We start from the raw sequence: 22,274 nt of genomic DNA on the forward strand, positions 1-22,274 counted from the left end.
GAACTGGTTTGATGAAAGGTAGCTGATGTGGTGGGTAGAGGATTAGTCAGTGTAGAGACAAAATCAGATGTGTATTTTCGAAGGCTCTGCATGTGCTATAATGGGAAGAATGGATAGAAGGTGCATAGAGCTTGTGAAGACCAATTGGTAAGTGCTCCAGATGAGCAATGATTCTAGCTGAATCTAGAGTGGAAGTCACATGGAAAGACCGCACAGGAGTTATTCAAGAGGTATTAAATAAATACTGGTTGGCAGGACACTTAGAGATCAACTTAAGGTGAATCCATAGAAGGAATCCAGGAAAACATACTGGTGTTATAACCACAGAAGTACTAAGATTACTAGGTGGCAAGCACTTTTCACATATAAACTCAATCGTCATAATGACTCTGTGAGGTGGATACTTTTATTATTTCCACGTTATGGATAAGATGTAGGGAGATCACACAGGTACTAAGAAGTAGAGCCAGAATCTGAACTTAAGCACAGGCTCCCAAATACAACACCATACTATTAATGGTCATTAAGACAGCAGATAAGTGAACGTATTTACAAAACAGAAACAGACTCACAGACATAGAAAACAAACTACGGTTACCAGAGAGGGAACGGGGTGGGAAGGGATAAATTGGGAGTTCCAGATTTGCAGATACTAATAAATGTAAAATAGATAAAGAACAAGTTTATCCTGTATAGCACAGGGAACTGTATTCAATATCTGGTAGTAACTTATGGTGAAAAAGAGTATGAAAATGAATATATGTATGTTCTATATGATGGAACTATTGTGCTGTACACCAGAAATTGACACAACATTGTAAACTGACTATACTTCAATTAAAAAAAAAAAAAAAAGACCGAGGCTATAACCAGAGATAACAGTCTGAAAGGTAAAGGTAATGAGCGTGCTTTCTGATGTGCCTTAAGGCATTTGAGGATAGATGTCCAGTAGGCATCTAGATATCTAAGTCTGGAGTCAAGGAAAGATCTGGTTGTGGATAAAGAGATGGGAGACATAAGCACTTAGCTGGGAACCAAATGGATGTCCTCTCCTTGGGAGGGTGTACAGAGTAGAAAGAGAAGGCATCACTGGGTGAAGTGGACAGAGGAGAAGAGGAGAAGAGGAGATGTCTAAGGAGATGGGGAAGAGAAAGTCAGAGCTGCAAGGAGAATCATAAGCCTGAAAGTGGGATTAAGGAATTAAAAAAAAAGAAAAAAGGTTTCAGGAAGGAGCAAGCAACAGAGGCGAGTGTACAGAAGGACTAGGCAGCTTCCATTGAATATAGACAGAAAGAATCTTGGTGACCTTGGTGAAAACAGTCTCAGGAGAAAGTTGGGGGTGGTTCTGAAGAGTGAATAGGACAAAAGGAAAGGAGAGAGTGTTGACTGTTTTTTGAGCTGGGAAGGAGAGTTTTAAGGATTATTTTTATATAATGAGATGAAGATTTGCAGATACTAATTAATATGTATAAAGTAGATAAACAACAAGTTTATGCTGTATAGCACCGGGAACTATGTTCAATATCTTGTGCTAACTTATGGTGAAAAAGAATATGAAAATGAATATGTTGTTCTGTGAAGGAAAAGCCAGGCTGGTCTAACAAGATAACTCACAAGTCTAGGAGTGTGAAGGAGAGGCTGGGCTGGTCTAACAAGGTAACTCACAAATCTAAGTATCGGAATACTGAACTGAGTTCTGCTGGACTAACTCCTAAATCTAAGTTAATTACTGTTGGTTTGCTGTTCATGTTTTTTGCTAGCCAGCTGGATTTTCAAAGAGATACATCTGGCTTTGGAATGTTGGTTTGCTGCCTCCCTGCCTCCACTTTTGTGATAATGATGCTGCTAAAGCTGTTCCATGCCTATTGGCCGAATACCCCAAGCTTGTACTTTACCCTATAAAACCTCATGCACATGTCTTGGAGGTGCTCAGAGCTTTGGAGCAGAAGCCCCTCTGAGCCCACCGGTGTAATACATCTGAGTACTCCAACCCTCCCAGTGGTGCTTGCTTCTTGGCTGGCCTGTTGTTTCCATAACTGTTCATGTATGAATGAAGAATTTATGCTGTGCACCAGAAATTGACACAACATTGTAAACAGACCATACTTCAATTAAAAATATATATATTTAAAAAAAAGCAAATGGAACTGGATTTTAAATCTCAGCCCTGCCAGCTATTAGTTTCATCAGTAAAGTAGGGATAAAGATACCTACTTTGTAGATTTATTGTGAGGATTAGTGATTATGTTCATAGAACATTATGTTTGTAGAACACCTAACAAAGAATTGGTACTTAGTAAATGAGAACTATAGCTTTATTAAAAATGGGAAAAGCCTGAAGACCTCTAAATCTTCTGAATTATTTACTATTTGAATAATCTCATAGTGAGACAGGAAGGGGGCAGGGCACAGCCATTCAAGGAATGCTACAGCAGTTAACATCAAAATGGTGAAAGATTCAACCCCCAGTAGGCCTTGAGGCTCAGGCTCAAGATGATGAGAGATTTAACTTCTAGCAGATCTTGAGCTTCATTATATGCTCATTGTAACATATTAACATGGTGAATAACATGCCCACAGGTACCATGGCAGTGGCAAGGCTAGCCACAAAAGGTCAAAGAGTGGGAAATGGCCAACTTCCTGGGAATCCCAGCCCCTTCCCCAGGCTACTTAGACTGGTCCTTCCACTTATTAGCATGTGAAGCCACCAAGTCCATAAACAGCAGCAACACAGCGCCTCACTGCCGTGCCTCTCTCTCCCTCTTTGGAGTCCACCCGCACTCTGTCTATGGAGTGTGTACCTACTTTTAATCTGAGCACCCAACCCCCACACCTCGTGGCCTTTCTCTTGCCTTTCAATATATCTCTCTGAATAAATTTACCTTTACTCAACTGTGGCTTGCTCTTGAATTCTTTCCTGCGTGAAGCCAAGGACCCACGCTTGGCAGGGCACGTCCCAGGGGCTCAACCAGAGCCTGGGACACAGCCCTCCTCATGCCCCACATCCATTTTCCTGCATCAATAGCATAGAAAAATCATCTAAACTTTTAAGTGGTTTTTAAAAAATTATTTTATCTGAATATTTGATGTCATAAAGACATAATCTTAGTTTTGTTGTTGCTATTAAATTATTTAACTTTTAAATGGAAACTTTTAACAGCATTATTGCGAGATAATTCACATACCATAAATTCATCCATTTAAAGTGCCTCTTCAGTGGCTTTCAGTATATCAACAGAATTGTGCAACCATCATTCAAATCTAATTTTAAAACATTTTTGTAAGTCCCCAAAGGACTCCTATACCCACCATCAGTTTCTCAATTCCTGCCACACCTCCCTATCCAGCCCTAGATAATCACTAATCTACTTTCTGACTCTATAGAGTCACCTGTTGTGGACACTTCATCTAAATGGAATCATCCAATATGTAGTCCTTTGTGATTGGCTTTTTTCACTTAGAATGTTTTCAGAGTTAATTTGTGCTGTAGCATGTATCAGTACTTCATTCCTTTTTCTAGTTGAGTAGTATTACATTGTATGGATATACCACACGCTCTTTATCCATTCATCAGTTGAGAGGTATTTGGGTCATTTCCACCTTTTGGCTATTATGAACAACGTTACTATGAATATTTGTATACAAGTTCTGTGTGGACATGTTTTCATTTCTCTTGGGTTTATGCCTAGCACTGGAATTGCTGGGTCTACATGGGGGATTCTTATTTTTTTTTTTAACTAATAAAACTTAAACATGATTATAAACAATTAAAACAATTTAAAATTGCATAAAGCAAAAGATAACAATTTCATTTCCATTCAAGTCATACTCCCCTGAGGTAAACACTGTTATCCTAAAATAACAGTTCTGTTTTCTTCCAGGCTTGATCTATGATATGTAACCTTTCTTAGCATGAAACATTCTAAAATACTGTGTTTAGTTAAAATTTCAAACTGGCATGGGAAAAAAAGCATAAGCACCTGACATCTCTGACCCAAGTCCTCTATCTGCCACAAACTGCTTGTACGATTGCAGGATCTTGGTTAAGTCTCTTAATTTTGCTGGATTTATTTTCTCAATTTTTTAAAAATGTGTTTGAATGCAATCTTCCCTAATTCTTTCTGGTCAAGCATTCTATGATTTAATGCTACTTAGGGATATACTATTAGCTTTAGGCTTATTTGTAACACATTTCTTTTTCATTCTTTTTCTTTATAGGTGGAACTATAGAGAACTTTTTCTTTATAGCAGGAACATTAGAGAAAGGGAACGGTAATTACCTTCACCTTGCTAAGCACTGACATTTACTTAGTCTGCTAAGCAAACTTCCAGAGTGACTGGTGCCGAAAATAAAGTCCTTTGCATGTCTTAATCTGTTCCTTTTCAATCTTCTAAATTTGTTGAATTGATTTTTGTTTTATTACCCTTCACAGGGTCAATCAGAGGTTTGCTTACTCTGGACCTTGAACCCACCTTTGAAAGTCTAGCAACGCACATTACGATGAACCAACCCTCTAAGACACGTTCGAGGAATCCACATAAGACGTGACTTCTCCAGAGTATCTGGTATAATACAAATAAAACACTCTAACGAAAAGTAGACATTACCTGTTACAACACACAGTAGGGAGGAAGAAGAAAACCCGTTTCTGTGGCCTAGCTCAGAAATCTCAGGAAGAACTCTATGCATCACCTTCTGCCAAGAGAATAAGGGTGAACTAGGACGCAGAGAGAAGGATCCCTCTCGAACACTGACCCTTCCATGCAGCGCCTTCAGCCTGGAGAAGCGCTTCCGCCAAACGTCAGCTCCCCCTCTGAGCTCTGAGTCACTGTTTCAGGTGAACACCTACCACCTGTCATTCCGTCGAGTGACTGCTACTCTGTGCTCTTGTGTCATGTGGACAACACACAGCACTTGTTCCTCTCCATAAGGGGTGACAGAGAGACACCCTGTCTTCAGTAACAGAGTCATTACTAGTGGGGAATCTGCAGACTGACTTGGTCTGTTCTTGAGGTTCACTGGGCATTATGGTATGGCAGTGCATGAAGAAGAACTGAAGATTGTTTGCAAGCACCCTCCGTAGCTGACTTTGGACCTAGCAAGAAAAAAGGAAGGATCTAAAGATTGTGACAACTTGAGGGGGTAGATGCAGGGTGAGAAAGAACCTGAGTCTAGTTCAGGATGTGCAGACACTAATTACTGTATATAAAATAGATAAACAACAAGATCCTACTGTATAGCACAGGGAACTATATTCAATATCCTGTAATAACCCAAAATGAAAAAATATAAAAAGGAATATATATATATATATATATATATATATTTCTATAACTGAATCACTATGCTCTAAATCAGAAACTAACACATTGTAAATCAACTATACTTAAATTAAAAAAACAAAACAAAACAAAACTCTGAGTCTTGAGAACATGTGAATTTCCATTTGTTGACCTAAGGAAACAGAAGGAACCCCATGATATTCCATGAAGGAGGTCTCACTGAGGGGTGTAGCGAGATCACGGGATACATTAGGAGTCCTTCTAGAGACAAGGGAGAGAAGAAACCAGCACTACATGCTCAGATGAGGACTCAGGAAAGACAACTCACACTGTGGATCTGTGACTTATGTGAAGCCTTTGACCAGAGGTCTCCAGGAACCCCTGACCTACCGGATGCCAGCAGCTGCCTGAGGCACCATTGGACAAGACATCCACCCAACCCATCCTGATTTCCCACGGTCACTATTGCCATCCCTCCTGTTGTAGTTGTGTTAACTTTGTGGTTTTAAAAAGTAGATCATCTTCCAAGAAAGGTTGGATGCTCTGGAAACTGAAAATTCATCCTGCTCAATAAGGAAAAGTCTGTCTTTTCTGTTTCTCTGCTGGGAAAGAGTCTGGATTCGAGGCTGTGTTTATGGGTCATAAGGACCCCAGAGGAAAAGGTTTCAATATGAAAATCAGGACAGGGAAGCTGGTTAGGACAGGAGCAGAGCGGCTATGGAAGACAGGAAGAGAAACAGGGAAGGCTGCAGACCCTGCCTGAGGGGTACAGCCCCAGCCGACTACAGGTCCCACACGGCAGCCGTCAGGAGACAGAAGCCTGGATCCCCGTGTTGTAACACAAGACTCCCAGTTGTGGGGCACCAGTCTGGGGGAGAAAGGAAAGGCTTCTCATCTTGCCCCTGCCAGACACTGCCTAGCTCCTAAAAGTCCAGCCTAGGCATGGAGCGCCAGTGTGGACAATGGTAGAAGAGGAGATATACATCTGAAGGAACCTCATTCTAAGGGGTTGGGACTTGGCCAAAGGGGAGAAGACCAAGTAATTTGTTACAAATGAGGAGAGTCCCACCAGAGAACAATGGGAAAGGTTGTATTGAAGAGCGTGGAAATGGCTGTTGAGGACAACACATGAGTCACCGAGGGCCCTGCAGAGAAGGAAGGGAGAGTCTCAGAATTCCTGCAATTATACTGGTGGAAATTTGGTCAGAGGCTCTTGTTTTTACTCACAGCCCTTCCCTCATGCCCAGTGTAGCCTAAGGTCTCCCTACAAGGAACACAGATTCCAGTATTAGCAAGAGAGTGAGAATTTATCCAGGAACTTATCACAAGAGTGGGGAGAGATGGAAGGAAATCTGGGCTGTCTACCTGACCTTCAGATTTCACATGAAAAAGGTCAGAATGCCTAGAAACTACAAGCCTGTAACTGCATTATCTAGGTGAAATCAGGATGGATCCAGAATAAATCAGGCGGAAAGCTAAGTAAAATTGACATATATTGAAAAATTGCAATTCATAATAAACTGCTAGACATTTTTTTTAAACATTACCAACAGCTGTCAGTTACATTCACAAAAAAGATCCTCTGGGCCCAGTGGTCCCAAAACCTCCTGAGAGTAGTGCTCAACTCTGGATTGTGTCCCCAGAAGTCCCAACCACATCATAGGCATTTAATACATATCTGTGATTTGAGTGACAGTTTCCTCATCTTGAGCACGTCAAGTTTGGGCTGAATTGTTGCTACGGTGTCTTCCACCTCTGAATTTGCATTAGCCACTAGTTATTTGTCAACCTCTAAGGTTGACAGAATGATATCCTCCTAATTATGTCAGAGGCATAAGACAGGAAGCAGAACATCAGAATGAATTTGAGAGACGGAACCAGAAAAGAGAAACGTGATTCTATCCCTGTCCTCAGTCTGGGCCAGTCCACTCTGCTGGGTCGGTTGTTCACACGAACCCCCGGCCAAGGGAGTGAGCTGGGGCTGGAAATCCGGGCTTCACTCCATCTACACGTCACACTGGGGCCCTGGCACTTTCTGTTCTTCATGCAGAAGAAGGGGAGCCTTTTTAAAATGTAGACAAAGGCTCTGGCTGCAGTAGCGAGGCCCAGTATACCCCCCCCCCCATTTAAAGCAAACCATGAAACTCCTCTTTCCTCTCTAATGTATTCATTTTCTCTGGAATAGAGCGATCTTAGGTTAGTATTCAGTTTGGAACACGCATCCCTGCTGACTTTAAAAACCCTGTTCAAGGGATCCTTTAAACTTCATATAAGCGTAAGGTCTACAGAACTGAACTAAAGAATTGAAATGGGAGATTTACTTTCTCTGCTTTGAGAGGTAAATTTTGATCCTTTAATGAAAACAAAATTCTGCATTCTAAAATATTTAGATCTCTCTATAAATATAAGTCGTCTTGCACAGCCCTTCCTCCCATCTTGCCAACCCTAACACTCATCTCCTGTTACGGTTCACTGGACTCACCATCAGGATATGAATGAAAATAGCCCTTTATAAATGGTCCTTTAATAAAAATTCCTTCCCACTTCAGCCCGAGGTATCTATTTAGCGGGTCATCATAGGTCATTTAACACACACACATTTAAACAGCCAGCAGCGACAGGGCACTTTATAGCTGTCACCTCACTTATCTCTTCATTAAATCCTTATAGCAACCCAGGAAATGGATCCCACAATTACCGCTATTAGACAGACTGAGGATACAGATGGTCAGAGGAGCTGCCAGTTGCTCAAGCTGACATCACTGGAAAGTTGTGGAGGCAAGATTCAAACCCTTAACACCTTGATTCGAGAGTCTACGCTCTTAACCGTATATTCATTATCTAGCTAGCGACCTGGCTATTAAAATGTGACTATGGTTAAATGATGTATATTTTTTTCTCAGAATTTAATACTTGAGGAGTGGTATGTGTGATGAGAGAAACACTCAATAAATATGTATTGAGCACATGTGAAAGAACAGATTATGGTACCAGCTTGCTAGATCCACGTCCTATCTACATGACCTTAGACCGGTCACTTAACCTGTCCAGACCTCAGATTCTTCACTTGCAAAATGGGGATAATAATAACAGCACATACCTTCTTGGATTTCTATGGGGTTTAATGAGCTAATTTGTATAAAGTTCAGCCCAGCAAGTAATAAGGTTACATAAATAACAGTGATTATTTTCTTCTTCTCCTCCTTTTTCTGCTTCATCACCATCATCATCACTGTTACTATTAGTACCTACATGCCAGGAACCATTTTGGGCACAAGGAATACAACAGTAAATAAAACAACAAGAACCTTGCTCTAATGAAATTAATATTCTAAGTGTAAGTCCAGATATACATACTCAATTTCAACAGTCTCATCCCACTGTTTCCATTTGTTAGTTCAATAGGCACCATGAGGGGGATATAGCTCAGTGATAGAGTGCATGCCTAGCACACATAAGGTCCTGGGATCAATCCCCAGTACTTCCATTAAAAGTAATTACCCCCCGCCCCAACAAACCTAAAATATGTACCTTATTTTTCTATAAAATTGGAATAACCATACCTTCCCGAGAGGCTGTCATGCGGATACAATGAGTGAGTACATATAGAAGTTCGGAACAGTGCCTAGGACATAAAAGCACTCAGTACACGTTAGCAGTTTTAATTTATATCCATGCTGTGGGTGTTATGGCTTAACGTTACTGTCTTGATGCTTTCTGAGTTCCTATAATTTGTTACCATAGTGATTTTGCATAGCATTTTCTCACAGCTACTTTGCCTCCATAAAGGATTACTTTTGAAATCATGCTAATTCTTCAGTTTCTATTTGCTGCTCAATAAAACAGTGGTTACTAAAGTAAAAATAAAGATTGCTTGCCCCCACCCCAAATATACTAAAACTAAGGGAGAACAGTCATAACAAATATCTCAGGTAGATAAGTTATCTGGCTTTTTAAAAACCGCACGTCTATTAAATTTAGACTGTGGCATCACAGAGAATTATTTGAATATCCCAGAACAGGAAGTTTGGAAGAAGACCAGTCTGGGTTCATCTCCTAGCTCTTCCGAGACTCCTTCTCCGAACCCACCAGGATTGTTACAAAGAGTAAATGAGAGCTTTAGGAACAGGGTGAGTTCCCTGTCTTCCTTCCTCCTTTACACTATACAATGTCATTGTAAAGGTGCTTTAAAAAAAATTCCTGAATTCTTAATGAAAGGACATCTCCTCTCTAATATAAGAAAAACACAAACAAAATAAGTGAAAGCCAACAGTAAATGGCATGTTAAAAAAAAAAAGTGTCTCTATAGAAAATGCATTAATTTCAAAGCAAGGGGCGTTTCTTTCCGTGTGAATCCCTGCATATATCTCATTGTGCAGAGAAGAAGCTATAAGACGCAATGTGGCGAGAACTGCCTCTGTGACTTTGTGGGAGTCAATTAATCTCTCCTTAGTTTCCTTAATTCGACTTGGGTTTAGTGATCACCTACTTCAAAAAGGCAGTGGAGGCCTTTGAAGAAGAAGCTGCTGCATAAACTCAGGCAGGAGCCGAGCCTTATGAGCCGTGCCCGGAGGGTTTCCTCTCCTGGTTTTAATTAAAAACGAAATTAAGAATTCTTTCAGATTATATCAGCCTTTTAAGGGGATAAGAAGGTCAGTGATTTGTTAAGCCTCTTCTTTCTTCTTTTAATGGTGTATTTCCCAGATTACATCATGTGGACAAGGCTGGAACGCTCTCGCAGGAGCCACAGATCCAGGGCAGAGAGGATATAAGACATGGAGGAAGGAATGAGAGGCGGTGGAGCATGCGAGAAGGGGATTAAGGCTCCGGGACAGCAGGAGCCTGGCTGTGGGAAAGCCCCGGCTGGAGTCCTGGTTCTTCCACTTGCTACGTCAAAATCCACCCTTTGCAATGTCACTGGGTGTATTAGGAACAAGAAGGCACAGGTGGAAAGTGCCTGGCTGCTACTCTGTGCTCCACAGAGGAGCTGTCATTCTGTCCATATTCCTAAAAAGGTACACATGGGATAGAAATACTGCTCCATGAGTAGGTTAAAAAAAAAGAAAATTATGTATGTGTGACATTGCATATAACTTCAGAAACATGCCACCTTTTGCGGGGAGACTGTACATGTAATCGTAAAAGGGAAGATATATGACTCTGCCTGTGGTGACAAGGACACTCGCTGCTGTTAAGAATGATAAAAGTCATTTGCATCCACAGCTTTCTTATGGCCTCCGGGGATATCCCTGGGGTAGTAAATATTCTTCACCTGATGTGTGAGAGCATTGAAAATAAATATACATGAGCTCAAGGCTTGACAATAAAATAAGCATATGGAAATAATAATGACTAATGCAGGTAGTGCCTAAGCGAAAATTCATCTGCTCTATTTCCCTGGATCCTCACGACACTCCTAAAAGGAGAATCGCACACATAGACGTATTTCCCCCTTTTTTTTCCCGCGAGTGAATGGCCAAAGGCAGGCCTCAAACGTACAGGGTCTGTACACTGTCTCTGACTCCTCTGTCACATCAGGCTGCCATCATCCGGAACAAGAGACCTTCTCATATACTTTGCCTCCTCTTCCTGCCAGTTTCCTTCTACAGAGTTTTATGTTTGAATCTATTTCTCATGAAAGAGTGCTTCCTGTCTCCAAGAGGAGACTGCAACCACCCCCTAGTGACTACTCCAAGTCAGAACATTCTTCCCCTTGAATCGGTCACTGAGTACCACCCAGTCTATTTGATGATTAATTCTGTATTTATTTGTATCTCTCCATCTCCATCGCTTCAGTTTAGTTCTTCATGTTTTCAACCTTATTTGATATACTAACCAGTCCCCCTGCCTTCAAACTCTTTCCACACAGCAGTTAGAGTGATCGTTCTCCAAACACGAATCGAACTATGTCTTTGCTCAGCCTTAAAACTCTTCAACAGCTCCTCACTGCTTACAGGCTCAAGTCTAAAATCCTCAGCTTGGCAAGGTACGCCCTCTATGATCTGAAACTCCCTGTGCCTCCAACTTTACCACCTACTCAATAACCCTCAGCCACACAGAACGACTGGGTGCCCCAGAATGCCTGTGCTCTGACACATTATGAGGCTTAACTCTGTCCTGTTTCTTCTACTTGGACCACATTTCTTCCCTCATCTGACTGATCAGCTCACTGTCTTTGGGAAAACTTTAAGAAAAATAGAAACAGTTAGATGGTTCCCCCTCTGTTTACTCTTAAGAGACTCACGTGTACTTTTATTATAGCATTATTATGTCTAGAAGTTATATTTGATTTTGCATTTATAGACTTGGAGACAGTTAAACATTACAGATACGTTTTCTAATATTTTATAAGGAGAGAATGCTTGCCAAAGCCAACCCACCATAACTTTGACAAAGGGATGAAGTCTTGTAAGATCTTGCTCTGTGTCCCCAAACTAGGGATGGCTTGAGGCTGCCAACTTTATGATTTCTACAAAGAGTGAATTACAGACATGGATTCTGTGGAAAATTCTGTGGAAAACTGTTAGAAGCCAGACTAGCAGATGAACCCATAAGAAGGTAAGGTTAAGTTTCTCATAAAGAATGCTGCTTATAAATGACTGGGAACTGATGAAATAAGGTGTGAGTAGGGAACATTCCTGGATGTGTATGTTCATGCTGCCACAGAAGGGACAGTCTAAGAGCATGCTTGCTTCCATCAGCATCTCTTATGTAATGATAGTCTGGTTTTGGTTACCTAGAGATTAAGGACACTGGAGAAACTGAGGGCCTTTAGCAGATGTATACTGCAATGCACAGTAATGAATTCTTCATTTATATGTCTTTGAACTGCTTAAGGGCACAGACCAGTTCTTTTTCACCTTTGGATCCCTAGCATCCAGGCTAATGCCAGGTTACCTAGTAGAAGTCCCCTGAATACATACTCATCTGAAACATTATGCTGTGCATCAGAAATTGACATACTGTAACTGATTATACTTCAGTTAAAAAAATACATACTCATCAAGGAGTGAAGATGTTTTATGATCACATAATGCTTCAGAGTCCATTTCCTATCCAAAATCTGCCAGTATACTTTAGCTAGCCCTCATCTGGTTTATCTCAGCCTCTGTTTATCAACTACAAAATAACAATAATTAGGACTATCTATGTAAATGGACAAATGAAAATATGTCATACCTGTTGAGAAAACAGGCAAGAATATGATTTTCCCTGCCCCGGGAGTATTAAAAACTGAGTGACTTCCCAGTCTTCCAAAGTAGAAAAACCAATTACAACATCAAAAACTACTTTTTTTTTTTTTTTTTAAAGAAAAAGATGTCCTGGATAAGCAGGAGCCCCACAGCAACCCCATTTGTATTTCATAGAGCTCCAAATTTTAGTTTGATTCTAGGCTCGGCCCATTTCTTGCTCTTGCAAGGTCTGAAAAGTCAATTACTCTAAACATAATCTGCAGCCTGAGGAGCTGACACTTTGCCAAGTAATTTAAAGTGCTTTGCTAAGGAAAACTTGTAACTTCTCTGTTTTCTTTTAGATGATGTTATAGAAGTAAATTGTGTATACAATTAATTCATCCCTGGATGATTGCCATCGGTTCACAGAGCTGAGAAGTTGGGTATTCAAAATGCAGAGAATACAGATGACTGATTCTCCTTGCTTTTGCTGACTTGCCTCCATTTTTCTGAATGCTGATTAGAGATTAATTGGTACACATGGAAGGGTGGTTTCACATGCTAACTTTCCAGAACTAGCTCATATCCTCATCTGAGACTGTAATTACTGTATCAATATGTGCAGGCTTCTGAAATAGACCATGGGAAATTCTTAAATGCCCTGCAAAATATACATTCCCACATATTACAACTTAAAGATTAGCCATTCCTTCAATATTTTTGGTTGGCTTTTTCAGCTTACACCTTTGTAAAAATTGTCCTAGTACAATATTTTGCACTTTGTCAGTCCTTGATAAATCGTGGTTGAATGAACTGGTAGATATTTTCTTACAATATCCTTTTCAGGCCAGAAGATCCCCAAATATTTTTATGTTACCATGAGTAGAAGTAAGACATGGACCCATGAAGACAATGAATTGGGTTTCTCATCATTATCAGACTTGGATAAAGGCTTATCTATCTAACTCTAAGTTCTCATCTACCTCTGAGATTCTATAAATTATTCAAAGTCACAGTGGAAAAAGCAAGTGATGGCATCATAAATGGAACTAGGTTCTTTGAACTTGTCTCCTGATTTACTGGCTGCATTTCAAGAAACATCTGCTTGGAGAGGCATTTTCCATTGGAGAGGAAGTAAATAATCTCTGAAAGGAATTGCCCAATCTTCACGAAGAACAGAGAGCTACTTAATCTATAATGTGGACACTGACCATCAAGGTAATTTAAGGTGAAAGTGAAATATACGCAATGAGTTCTAGTCTATTGCTATTCGTGCCCATGCTGGATTCACTCATTCATGGAGGTATTTTATACACCTACGAAAAATTGGGTAAAGCGCAGCTTGAGCCATAAACCGGTCCTGAAACAGGTACCTGTTTGCTTGTCTGCAGATCTTATTTCCACGTGTATTTAGTAGTCACTCAATAATTCTGAGCTCCGGCTGTGCCAGCACCATGCTAAGTGTTAGGGATACAGCAGGGAACAAAATAGACAGTTTCTACTCATTGACCTTGCAACACAGAGTGTGAGACAGGCATTTGGTTTACAAATCACATAAATAAACATACAATTAAATATAAATTGCTTGAGACATATGGGGAAAAAGAAAAAGAGAGAATACAGTAGGGGACCTGATTTTCTCTTTCACGGGGCTTCTCTGAGGAAGTACAAGTTAAACTTCGATCTAAGATGACCAGAAGTTAATCAGGCAAAGTGTAGGAAGAGCTTTTCAGTTTGAGGAAGGAGCACATGTGAACTGCTTGGGACAGGAAGAGATTTAGTGCATCCTGTGAAGAAAAGGAAGGCTGCTGTGAACAGTGTGGTCAGCAAAGGAAAGAGTGAAATGAGATGTTTAAGAGGCAGGCAGGGGCTAGATCATGCACAGCCTGGATAAGATGTTAATGACTTTGCATTTTATCCAAATGCAAAGGAGAAAGAGAGATCTGATCTGTATTTTTAACAGATCGCTTTGGCTTCACTGACAATAAAACAGGAGGACAACAGGGGAAGGGGTGAGACCGATCAGGAGGCTACTGTAGGTGGAAGATGATGGAGGCCTGGATTAAAGTGGTGGAAAAAGAAGTAGAGGAGAAGGAACAGATTTGAGATACATTTTAGAGGTAGAATCAACAGGACTTGAAGATGGATTGAATGAAGGGTATGAGGGAAAACAAAGTTGAAGTACGATTTTCACGTTTTGGGCTTGGGCAATAGAGTAAATTAAATGTACATGCCATTTACTGAGTTGGGGAGGTGTGGAAGGGGTCCAGAGTGGGGGTGAAGTCCAGAATTTCCGTATCAGTGTACTAGTGACAAGGCCATTAAAATGGGTATGCATGTATGACTTTTTAAAAAAGAAATAAATAAGAAAAATATGCATAATAAAGAAAGAAGACGGAAAAAGAAGGGGACAGAATTAGAATAAATAGAAAATAGAATGTCCAAAAGAAAGATGGAAGATAGGAGTTGGGACTAGTGCGTATCAGGACTGTTGAGGGTGTATAATATGAAAAATACATGTTCAACATTATACTGTAATTTTGTTTTAATTTGGGAAAACCCTCTATGGTCTTCATAATACACATTAAAGAAAGTAAATGGGGAAGAATCCTATCTGGTGGGTCCACACAAAAGGTAGACCTGTCATCCACTTATTGGTGCATTTTTAGGAAAGGAATCATCAAAATCCCCAATGGGATGCAAGGAATATAACTTTTGGGTTCATCAGAAAAGAACATGGGTTTAAAAAAGATTCATGGACACTGAGCCAGAAGAAGGGAGATGAGAAGGCAGATAAAAATAGAGAAAGGGAAGACAAAGAGAAATGAGTGGAGGATTTTTCCAGCAAGCAAAGATGTCTCTGCCATCATGCCTATGCAGCTGCAGGTGCTAATGGTCACCTGGGTTTGAATCCCAGCCTTGCCACTTAGTAGCGAATGACCTTAGGCATATCAGGTAACTTCTCAAGGGTTGATTTTCTCGTTTGTAAAACAAAGATAATAATAATATCTACCTTGTAAGGTGATTGTTAGGGTTAGAAGAAATAATTCATCCGAAGTGCTTAACGACACTCCTGGCACAGAAGAAGAGCTCAATAAATGTTAGCTGCCTTTATGTAACTGACTATTTACAAACGCATCATTACTAGAAAGACGTGGTAGGTGGGTGTGCCTTCTCACTTCCCTGTGGCTACGGTGACTTTGCCCTCCTAGCTTCAAAGTATCAAGAAGTAGTTTTTATGATTTGTTAAAAATGTACGAGGATTTAATATTTATAAAGAATTTTTTTAAAAAGCAAAATTATTATAACCTGTTGCAAATTAATGAAAAGTGTCCCAGCTGATTACACAGCCAAAAGTATGTTTCTCATTTATTTCTAGAAATATTAGATATAATCTGAAATTTGTTATTTAACTCCCCTACCAAGGCAACTAATTGACTTCTAAACTTATTCTTTGACAATCACAGAAAGCAGAGATGATGTTCTAAGGAGACCCACCTGAGAAATCTACTTCCACTAAGAATCATTCTGAAATCTACATTTTCTCAGCCCTAACAATATCATGAAGACATACGAAGACATTCTACCTGAAAACGTAACAATACAAGCACCCCATTACACGTAGAAATGTCACAGCTGAGATCTCCCTGTTTTAAGCTGCCCTTTACTACCTTATGGAACACTATGTTCTCTTTCTCTCTCTCTGAAGGGTGCTACATGAAGATGGGGTTTTACTATTTGTTATACATATGCAGAATTATGTCCCACTTTTAGACTTAAAACACTTTGTTTGCAAACTGTTGTGAAAGACTCAAAACATTCTAAGATCAAATCTGGACTCCACATTTGCTGGCAATATCATACTGAGGGAAATGCCTTCACTTCTCTGAACTTCAGTTTTCTTATATAAAATGGGAATAACTAAGTAAGTTAGCAGATGGAAACACCTAGCATTATAATATACTGTCAAGGGAAAGACTTTATTCTTTAACTCTGTCAAGGTTAGATAGAGCCAACTAGTTCTGCAGTGTTGGGTGAGTCGTTTAATACCTCAAGGAATCAGTTAAATGGTGATGTTAATTTAATATTTTAGTTAAAATATCAAATGGCATTAATAGTATCTATTTCTTAGGCTATGTTATGCACAGAGCACAGTATTATTATTCAAAAATGTATTAATAAAAATGTATCCAATAAATGTTCTCTTTCGCCCTTCTGAATGAGGAATATAGTGCTAATTAAATTCCAAAATTAATTCTCTGGAAAATATAATGAATACCTTATTAAAAATGCATGGGAACCAAGAACATTTGGAGCATCATGTGATCACATGTAAGCGCTCTGTGATCACGGTAAGAAAAAAAAGTCAATGTTCTTAATTCTCCCATTGCACCAGGGGAGCAGAACATCTCTCCACCCTAAGGAGGATGTCGAGTGCAAGAGAAGTGAGCAGAGGCGGATTCTACCCATTCCTCCCCGTGGAAGCACATGCAATTCAAGAAGATGAAGTGAGGAAGCGCATGCAGTACCTGGTCATCTCAGAGTCAGGGAGCAGGCCTAGGTGGTAGTGGGGGTAGGGAGCTGAGAGAAGGAAGCTTTTGTCACACTCAACAGGGGAATAGTGCCTGGGAGAAGCAGGCTTATCACACAGTTTGTTCACAGTGCTGTAAACGGGTTCCGGAGGCCTGGTGACAAAAGAGGAGAAGAAAGAGATGCATGGTTAGTGCACACACCAAACACCCGTGCACCCAGCAGCATTTCACCCTCTGCAACAGCGAACGTCCAGAGCAATGCCGTGGCCTCCATTAGGCCTGAGTTGAGAGTCTTTGGAGGAAACAAGTTCTCTGTTAGAAATGAGCACTTTGGCTGACACGTGGCATGACTAAAATTCCTATGTCAGATACCTCAACAGAGTCATCATCCACCTTTAAAAGCCGAACCTTTTTGGATAAGCCAGCCTGAAATGCCAAACTTTGGGATCCTCTGGCATGGCTCATTTTTTTTTTTTAATTGAAGTATAGTTGGTAATAATGTATCAGTTTCTGGTGTACAGCATGATGTCCCAGTCAAGGCATGGCTCCTTCTTAAACCTGAGTCTCATCTTAAGTGTGAACTTCAGAGACCTTCCCTGACCGCTTTGGCCAGGACACCATATTATTTTTCATAGCACCTTTTCACCATATTTTTTTCTCAGCCTGAAATAATCCTTTTTGTTTATTTGTTTAATTTATTACTGTCACTCTCATTATACCACACACTGTGTGAGCAGAGAGACTACATTTATTTTATTAACCACCTAAAATTGAGTCTGGCACACAGTACGTATTTTGTAACTATTTGTTGAATGTGTATATGGACAAATAAATGAACACAACTTCCCACATTTATGTTGCTTTTTGTTTTGGTGCTGGTGTGTGTGTGTTGTGGGGGGGTTGGCCTTACCCAGGAATCTAATTATTTGATCTGAATGGCTCCTCCATATATTTATTAATGGCTCCCCCCCACCTCAGTAATTGATTTCAGAGAGTTTTCTACAAAGAGGATGATAATTTTAGTAAAATTTCTATTAAATGAATTCATCTAGGGATACTAAAACATTATTGAAAATAGCAACTTTTTTTAGCTGTTATTTACAAATGTGCATATATGACTTTTTGTCAAAGAAACATCCATGTACTACAAAGTCCTAGGTTATTAAAAAAAAAATCTCATAACTCTATCCCCTACCCTTTTAACACATGGTCTGAAATTGCTACCAACGTCTTTTCATTAAGGTAAGGATTGAAAGAGCAGAATTTAAATGAAACAACTACCAGCTAGCAGTCTGGCCCATGGACCCAGGAAGGGTGAGCTTGTCTGGGAAGGTAAACAGCAAATCAGTACGTAGGGTGATGTCCAAGACACCACGCCCAGCGGAGGCAGAAAGCGCCCATTAGGGCCACGAGACACCAGAGACAGCGAGTGGTGGCCAAGTGCCTGAGCAGAGGTACGGGAGGTGTAGGCGGCCAGCTCAGTCAGGGCACTGTCTGTGTATCTGTAGCTCCAGCCCTCAACATGGCCTTTAATATGTAATAGGTGCTCAATCAATGTTTCCTGAACTGACTGAGGAAGGAGAACAGGGGAGAAAAGAGAATAAACAAAGCATTAAAACAAACTACCTAACTTATAATATTGCCGTGGGCCAGTCTTAGCTTAGACACGCTATCTAGAGAATCAGATTCTTCCCCAACACAGAGCTTTCTATCGCGTAGAGAGAGATGCCCTGATCTGTCTATTCTGTATAACACAGTAGAGGGGCTGAGGCGTAGGTGGGAGGAATCCAGGTCTATTTTGTCCTCCAGAATAGATATCTCAGTGGTAAAAGGAAGTACTTGACGATGGAGTTGGCCTGTTCCATCCCAGGGGTTAATACTGTAACATTGCCAAGAGGAATTAAAGGTTTTTGAGATAAAATAGCCAGATTTTTTTCCTACATTAGGGAATCTATTCTTAGTTAAGACAAGTGCTCCATTTTGAGAAAAATCTAGTAAGTTTGTGAATTTCTGTTTATTGATTATACATGTACACAATTTATAATGGTAAACACCAGCCCTTAAAAAAGGCAGCTGCGAAGTTTTCTTAAAAAGTGTTTTTATCAGTTTTATAAGTAATTCCCACCATGGAAAGTGATGTAAAAGGAAAGGCACTTTCAGTTAGCCACTGAAATACAGCCCTTATAAAACAAGACTGAATACTGTTCTTGATTTGGGGCGTCTATTTTTGTTCCATTGATACAATCAGCTTTATGAAGATTAATGTACATTGCCCATGGTTCTGGAGACAGATGCATGATTCTGGTTAGCTAAAGCAAGTCGCCTTGGGAGGTCACAGTCTTTTTTTTTTTTTTCAATTTAAAAAAATTGAAGTATTGTTGATGTTTTTGATTGAAGTAATGTTGATAACAATACTGTGTTAGTTTCTGGGGTACAGCATCATGATTCAGTTACACGTATGTATATATATTTATTCTTTTTCATATTATTTTTCACTATAGGTTATTATAAGGTATAGAATATAGTTCCCTGTGCTGTACAGTAGGGACTTGTTGTTTACCTACTTATGTGTATAATAGTTTGTATCTGCTAATCCCAAGCTCCCAATTTATCTTTCCCTTCATCTTCCCCTTTGGTAACCATAAGTTTGTTTTCTATGTCTGTGAGTCTGTTTTATAAATAAGTTCATTTGTGTCATTTTTTTTTTAAGATTCCACATATAAGTGATATCCTATGATGTTTGTCTTTCTCTGCCTGACTTCATTCAGTATGATAATCTCTAGGCCCATCTATGTTGAGGCAAATTACATTATTTCATTCTTTTTTATGGCTGGGTAGTATTCCATTGTATATTTATACCACATCTTCTTTATCCAAACATCTGTTGATGGACATTTGGGTTGCTTCCATGTCTTGGCTATGGTAAATAATGCTGCTATGAACACTGGGGTGCATGTATCTTTTCGAATTGGAGTTTTCTCCAGATACATGGGGTTGCTGGATCACATGGTAAATCTATTTTTAGCTTTTTAAGGAAGGGAGATCGCAGTCTTATTTGTACCTAAAATATGTTGTCCACACAAACATTCAGCTCGTGAAAAACCTTTCGTTAATAGGCTGCATAAATACGAATTAAGTAAGAAATGAAGAGGCCTGTATGAGCTGTATGGGAACTATTCTGCGTAGGTTATCACAAGAGGACCTGCTGCTGTCCTCCAGCTTTGCCACAGGTAGAGCCGCTGTGGCAGAGATGGCTGGACTGCTTCCCAAACACTCATGCATTCCCCTTTTCTTATTAATAGGAACCAGGTTTTCCACTGGTCACTTTCCCTGTCATAAAGACTTTTATTTCTCAGACTCCTTTGTAGGTAGATGTGGCTGTGGGCCTCCTGATACGGCTGCTTAACGGGAGGCTGATTTAGCTGGGACCCCTGCAGTCTTGCTCTTTCTCACTTCCTCCCTTTGCTGACTTGGAGCCAAGATACAATGGTTGGAGCTTCAGAAGTCATCTTGGACAATGAAGCAACTTTGAGGATGAAGGCAAACAATACAGACAGTATAGCGTAATGGTAGAGCTTGTGTCACTGATGACATGGAGTTCTTTAATGGAGGATAAAAATAAAATATCTTGTTTAAGCTACGGTGATTTTTGTTTGTTATATAAACAGGACCTAATATTACAGATATACCCCTATAAAACATAAGGCTGATTATCTAATAAAAAGAAATGACTATAGAAGGGCCTACCATAAGGTGCTAATACATTTAACTCTGTCAGAAGTCCAGGTAACCCTTTCTGTGTACACATAAAAATTTAAAGAATGCTATTTTCTGACTCTAGAATTGAAAATCCATGACTGTTTAGAGAATTCACTGCATCTTCATTAAAAAAAAAACCATATATAAAATGGTGGCTGATCTAAACTGCACAGGGCTAAGAATAAAGGAATCAATGACTTCTTTCAGGCCATAAAACATTTTCATGATGAAGTCATTTCAGTAACATTGTACTTTCTGCCTAGAGGGCTTATTCAATTTTCTCAATCTGGTGTTGTCTCCACAGACCAAGAAAATGATGCTACCTATTTTATGCTAGTCTTTTTACCTCAGTAGCACTATATTTTGAGACAAATGATCAGAATCAGAGCTGGCTAATACATATATACCTTAAGAAAAAAAATCTTTCTATTGTATTCACCTAAATTAGGGAAGAAATTTTATTCTCTGAACACTACATAAATTCAAGATGATAAAAATGAGGCCCAGTACATTGATTAGTATTGAACTCCTGAGATTTTCTTATCTATATATTTTTTAGAACCGTATTACGATCATAAATATGTGAGTTATTTCACAACTCACATATCTGGTACATTTGGTGTCTGGGGCAGGCTTAAATATCTTGTATTTTAGAAAGTCACTTCCAGAATTGTTTCATTGTGGGCTGACTCCTTGCTTAAGCTTAATTCCTCTTGATTCAAAGTTTTATCAAAGATCAAGAAGACACAGCTACTGATACTGCAGGCTCATTTTTACCTATCATTCAGCTTTCATTCCTTCCCTATTTTTTCACGTGTTATTTTGCACAGTCACTGGCTAAAAAGACATATGAAATGCAGCTTCTTTTCTTTATTGTGAGAACACTTGGTATCTTAAGAGATGGCTAGATGAAAAAACACCAAAACATAACAAAACACTTGACAGACTTGACAAAGACTTCTTGAAATACTGACAATGTCTCCTTGCAATGAAACAACTAAATTAAAAATATCAGTGAGAATCTCCTTCCAAGTGACACAAAAATGGGGTTCACATTTGAAGATTTCTGTCTGCTAGCTTTATTACAGTCCAAAGATTCCATCCTGGATTATGTATTACACAAGTATATGAGAGTACAAATATTACCTTATAATGTATAGTATACAGTGCATATATATAATATGTAGTATATAGTATTTATAGGTATATACTATGTTAAGTACTACACAAGTTACTGTCTGAACACAGGGAATGGCACACAGTAGGTACTTGAGAAATGTCTCTTTAAATGAATGGATGGAGATAGATAGATTGATTTTAAAAAATCATTCTCCACTGGGAGAAATGAAAAAGACTTTTGGGTCTTTCAAAAAGCCGTAACTTATTCCCAATTGTCTACTTAGGTTTCAAAGGTTTTAGACTATCATTAATTACAGGTTATAAAGAAGGACAGAAACTCCAACACTGTCAGAAACTGATGGCTTTAAGTACTTGGTGTGCACAGTTCATCAGCTCTCAGAGGGATGGG

General features: G+C 39.6%; 1 protein-coding gene across 20 annotated transcripts in view; it reads right to left on the reverse strand.

Annotated features, from left to right (window-relative positions):
- DLG2 (discs large MAGUK scaffold protein 2) overlaps positions 1–22,274 on the reverse strand; it is a 1,729,700-nt gene that overhangs the window by 403,469 nt on the left and 1,303,957 nt on the right. For 15 of the 20 annotated variants that reach the window (XM_031460455.2, XM_031460454.2, XM_031460458.2 and 12 more), the window contains one exon: positions 16,985–17,140. The exons of the other annotated variants lie outside the window; for them this stretch is intronic. In XM_031460455.2, the coding sequence (XP_031316315.1) occupies positions 16,985–17,140 (156 nt within the window). The remainder of the gene's footprint in view (positions 1–16,984; positions 17,141–22,274) is intronic. 20 annotated transcript variants of the gene reach the window in all.

The sequence above is a fragment of the Camelus dromedarius genome, chromosome 12, assembly GCF_036321535.1.
Source record: "Camelus dromedarius isolate mCamDro1 chromosome 12, mCamDro1.pat, whole genome shotgun sequence".
Lineage (NCBI taxonomy): Eukaryota > Metazoa > Chordata > Mammalia > Artiodactyla > Camelidae > Camelus > Camelus dromedarius.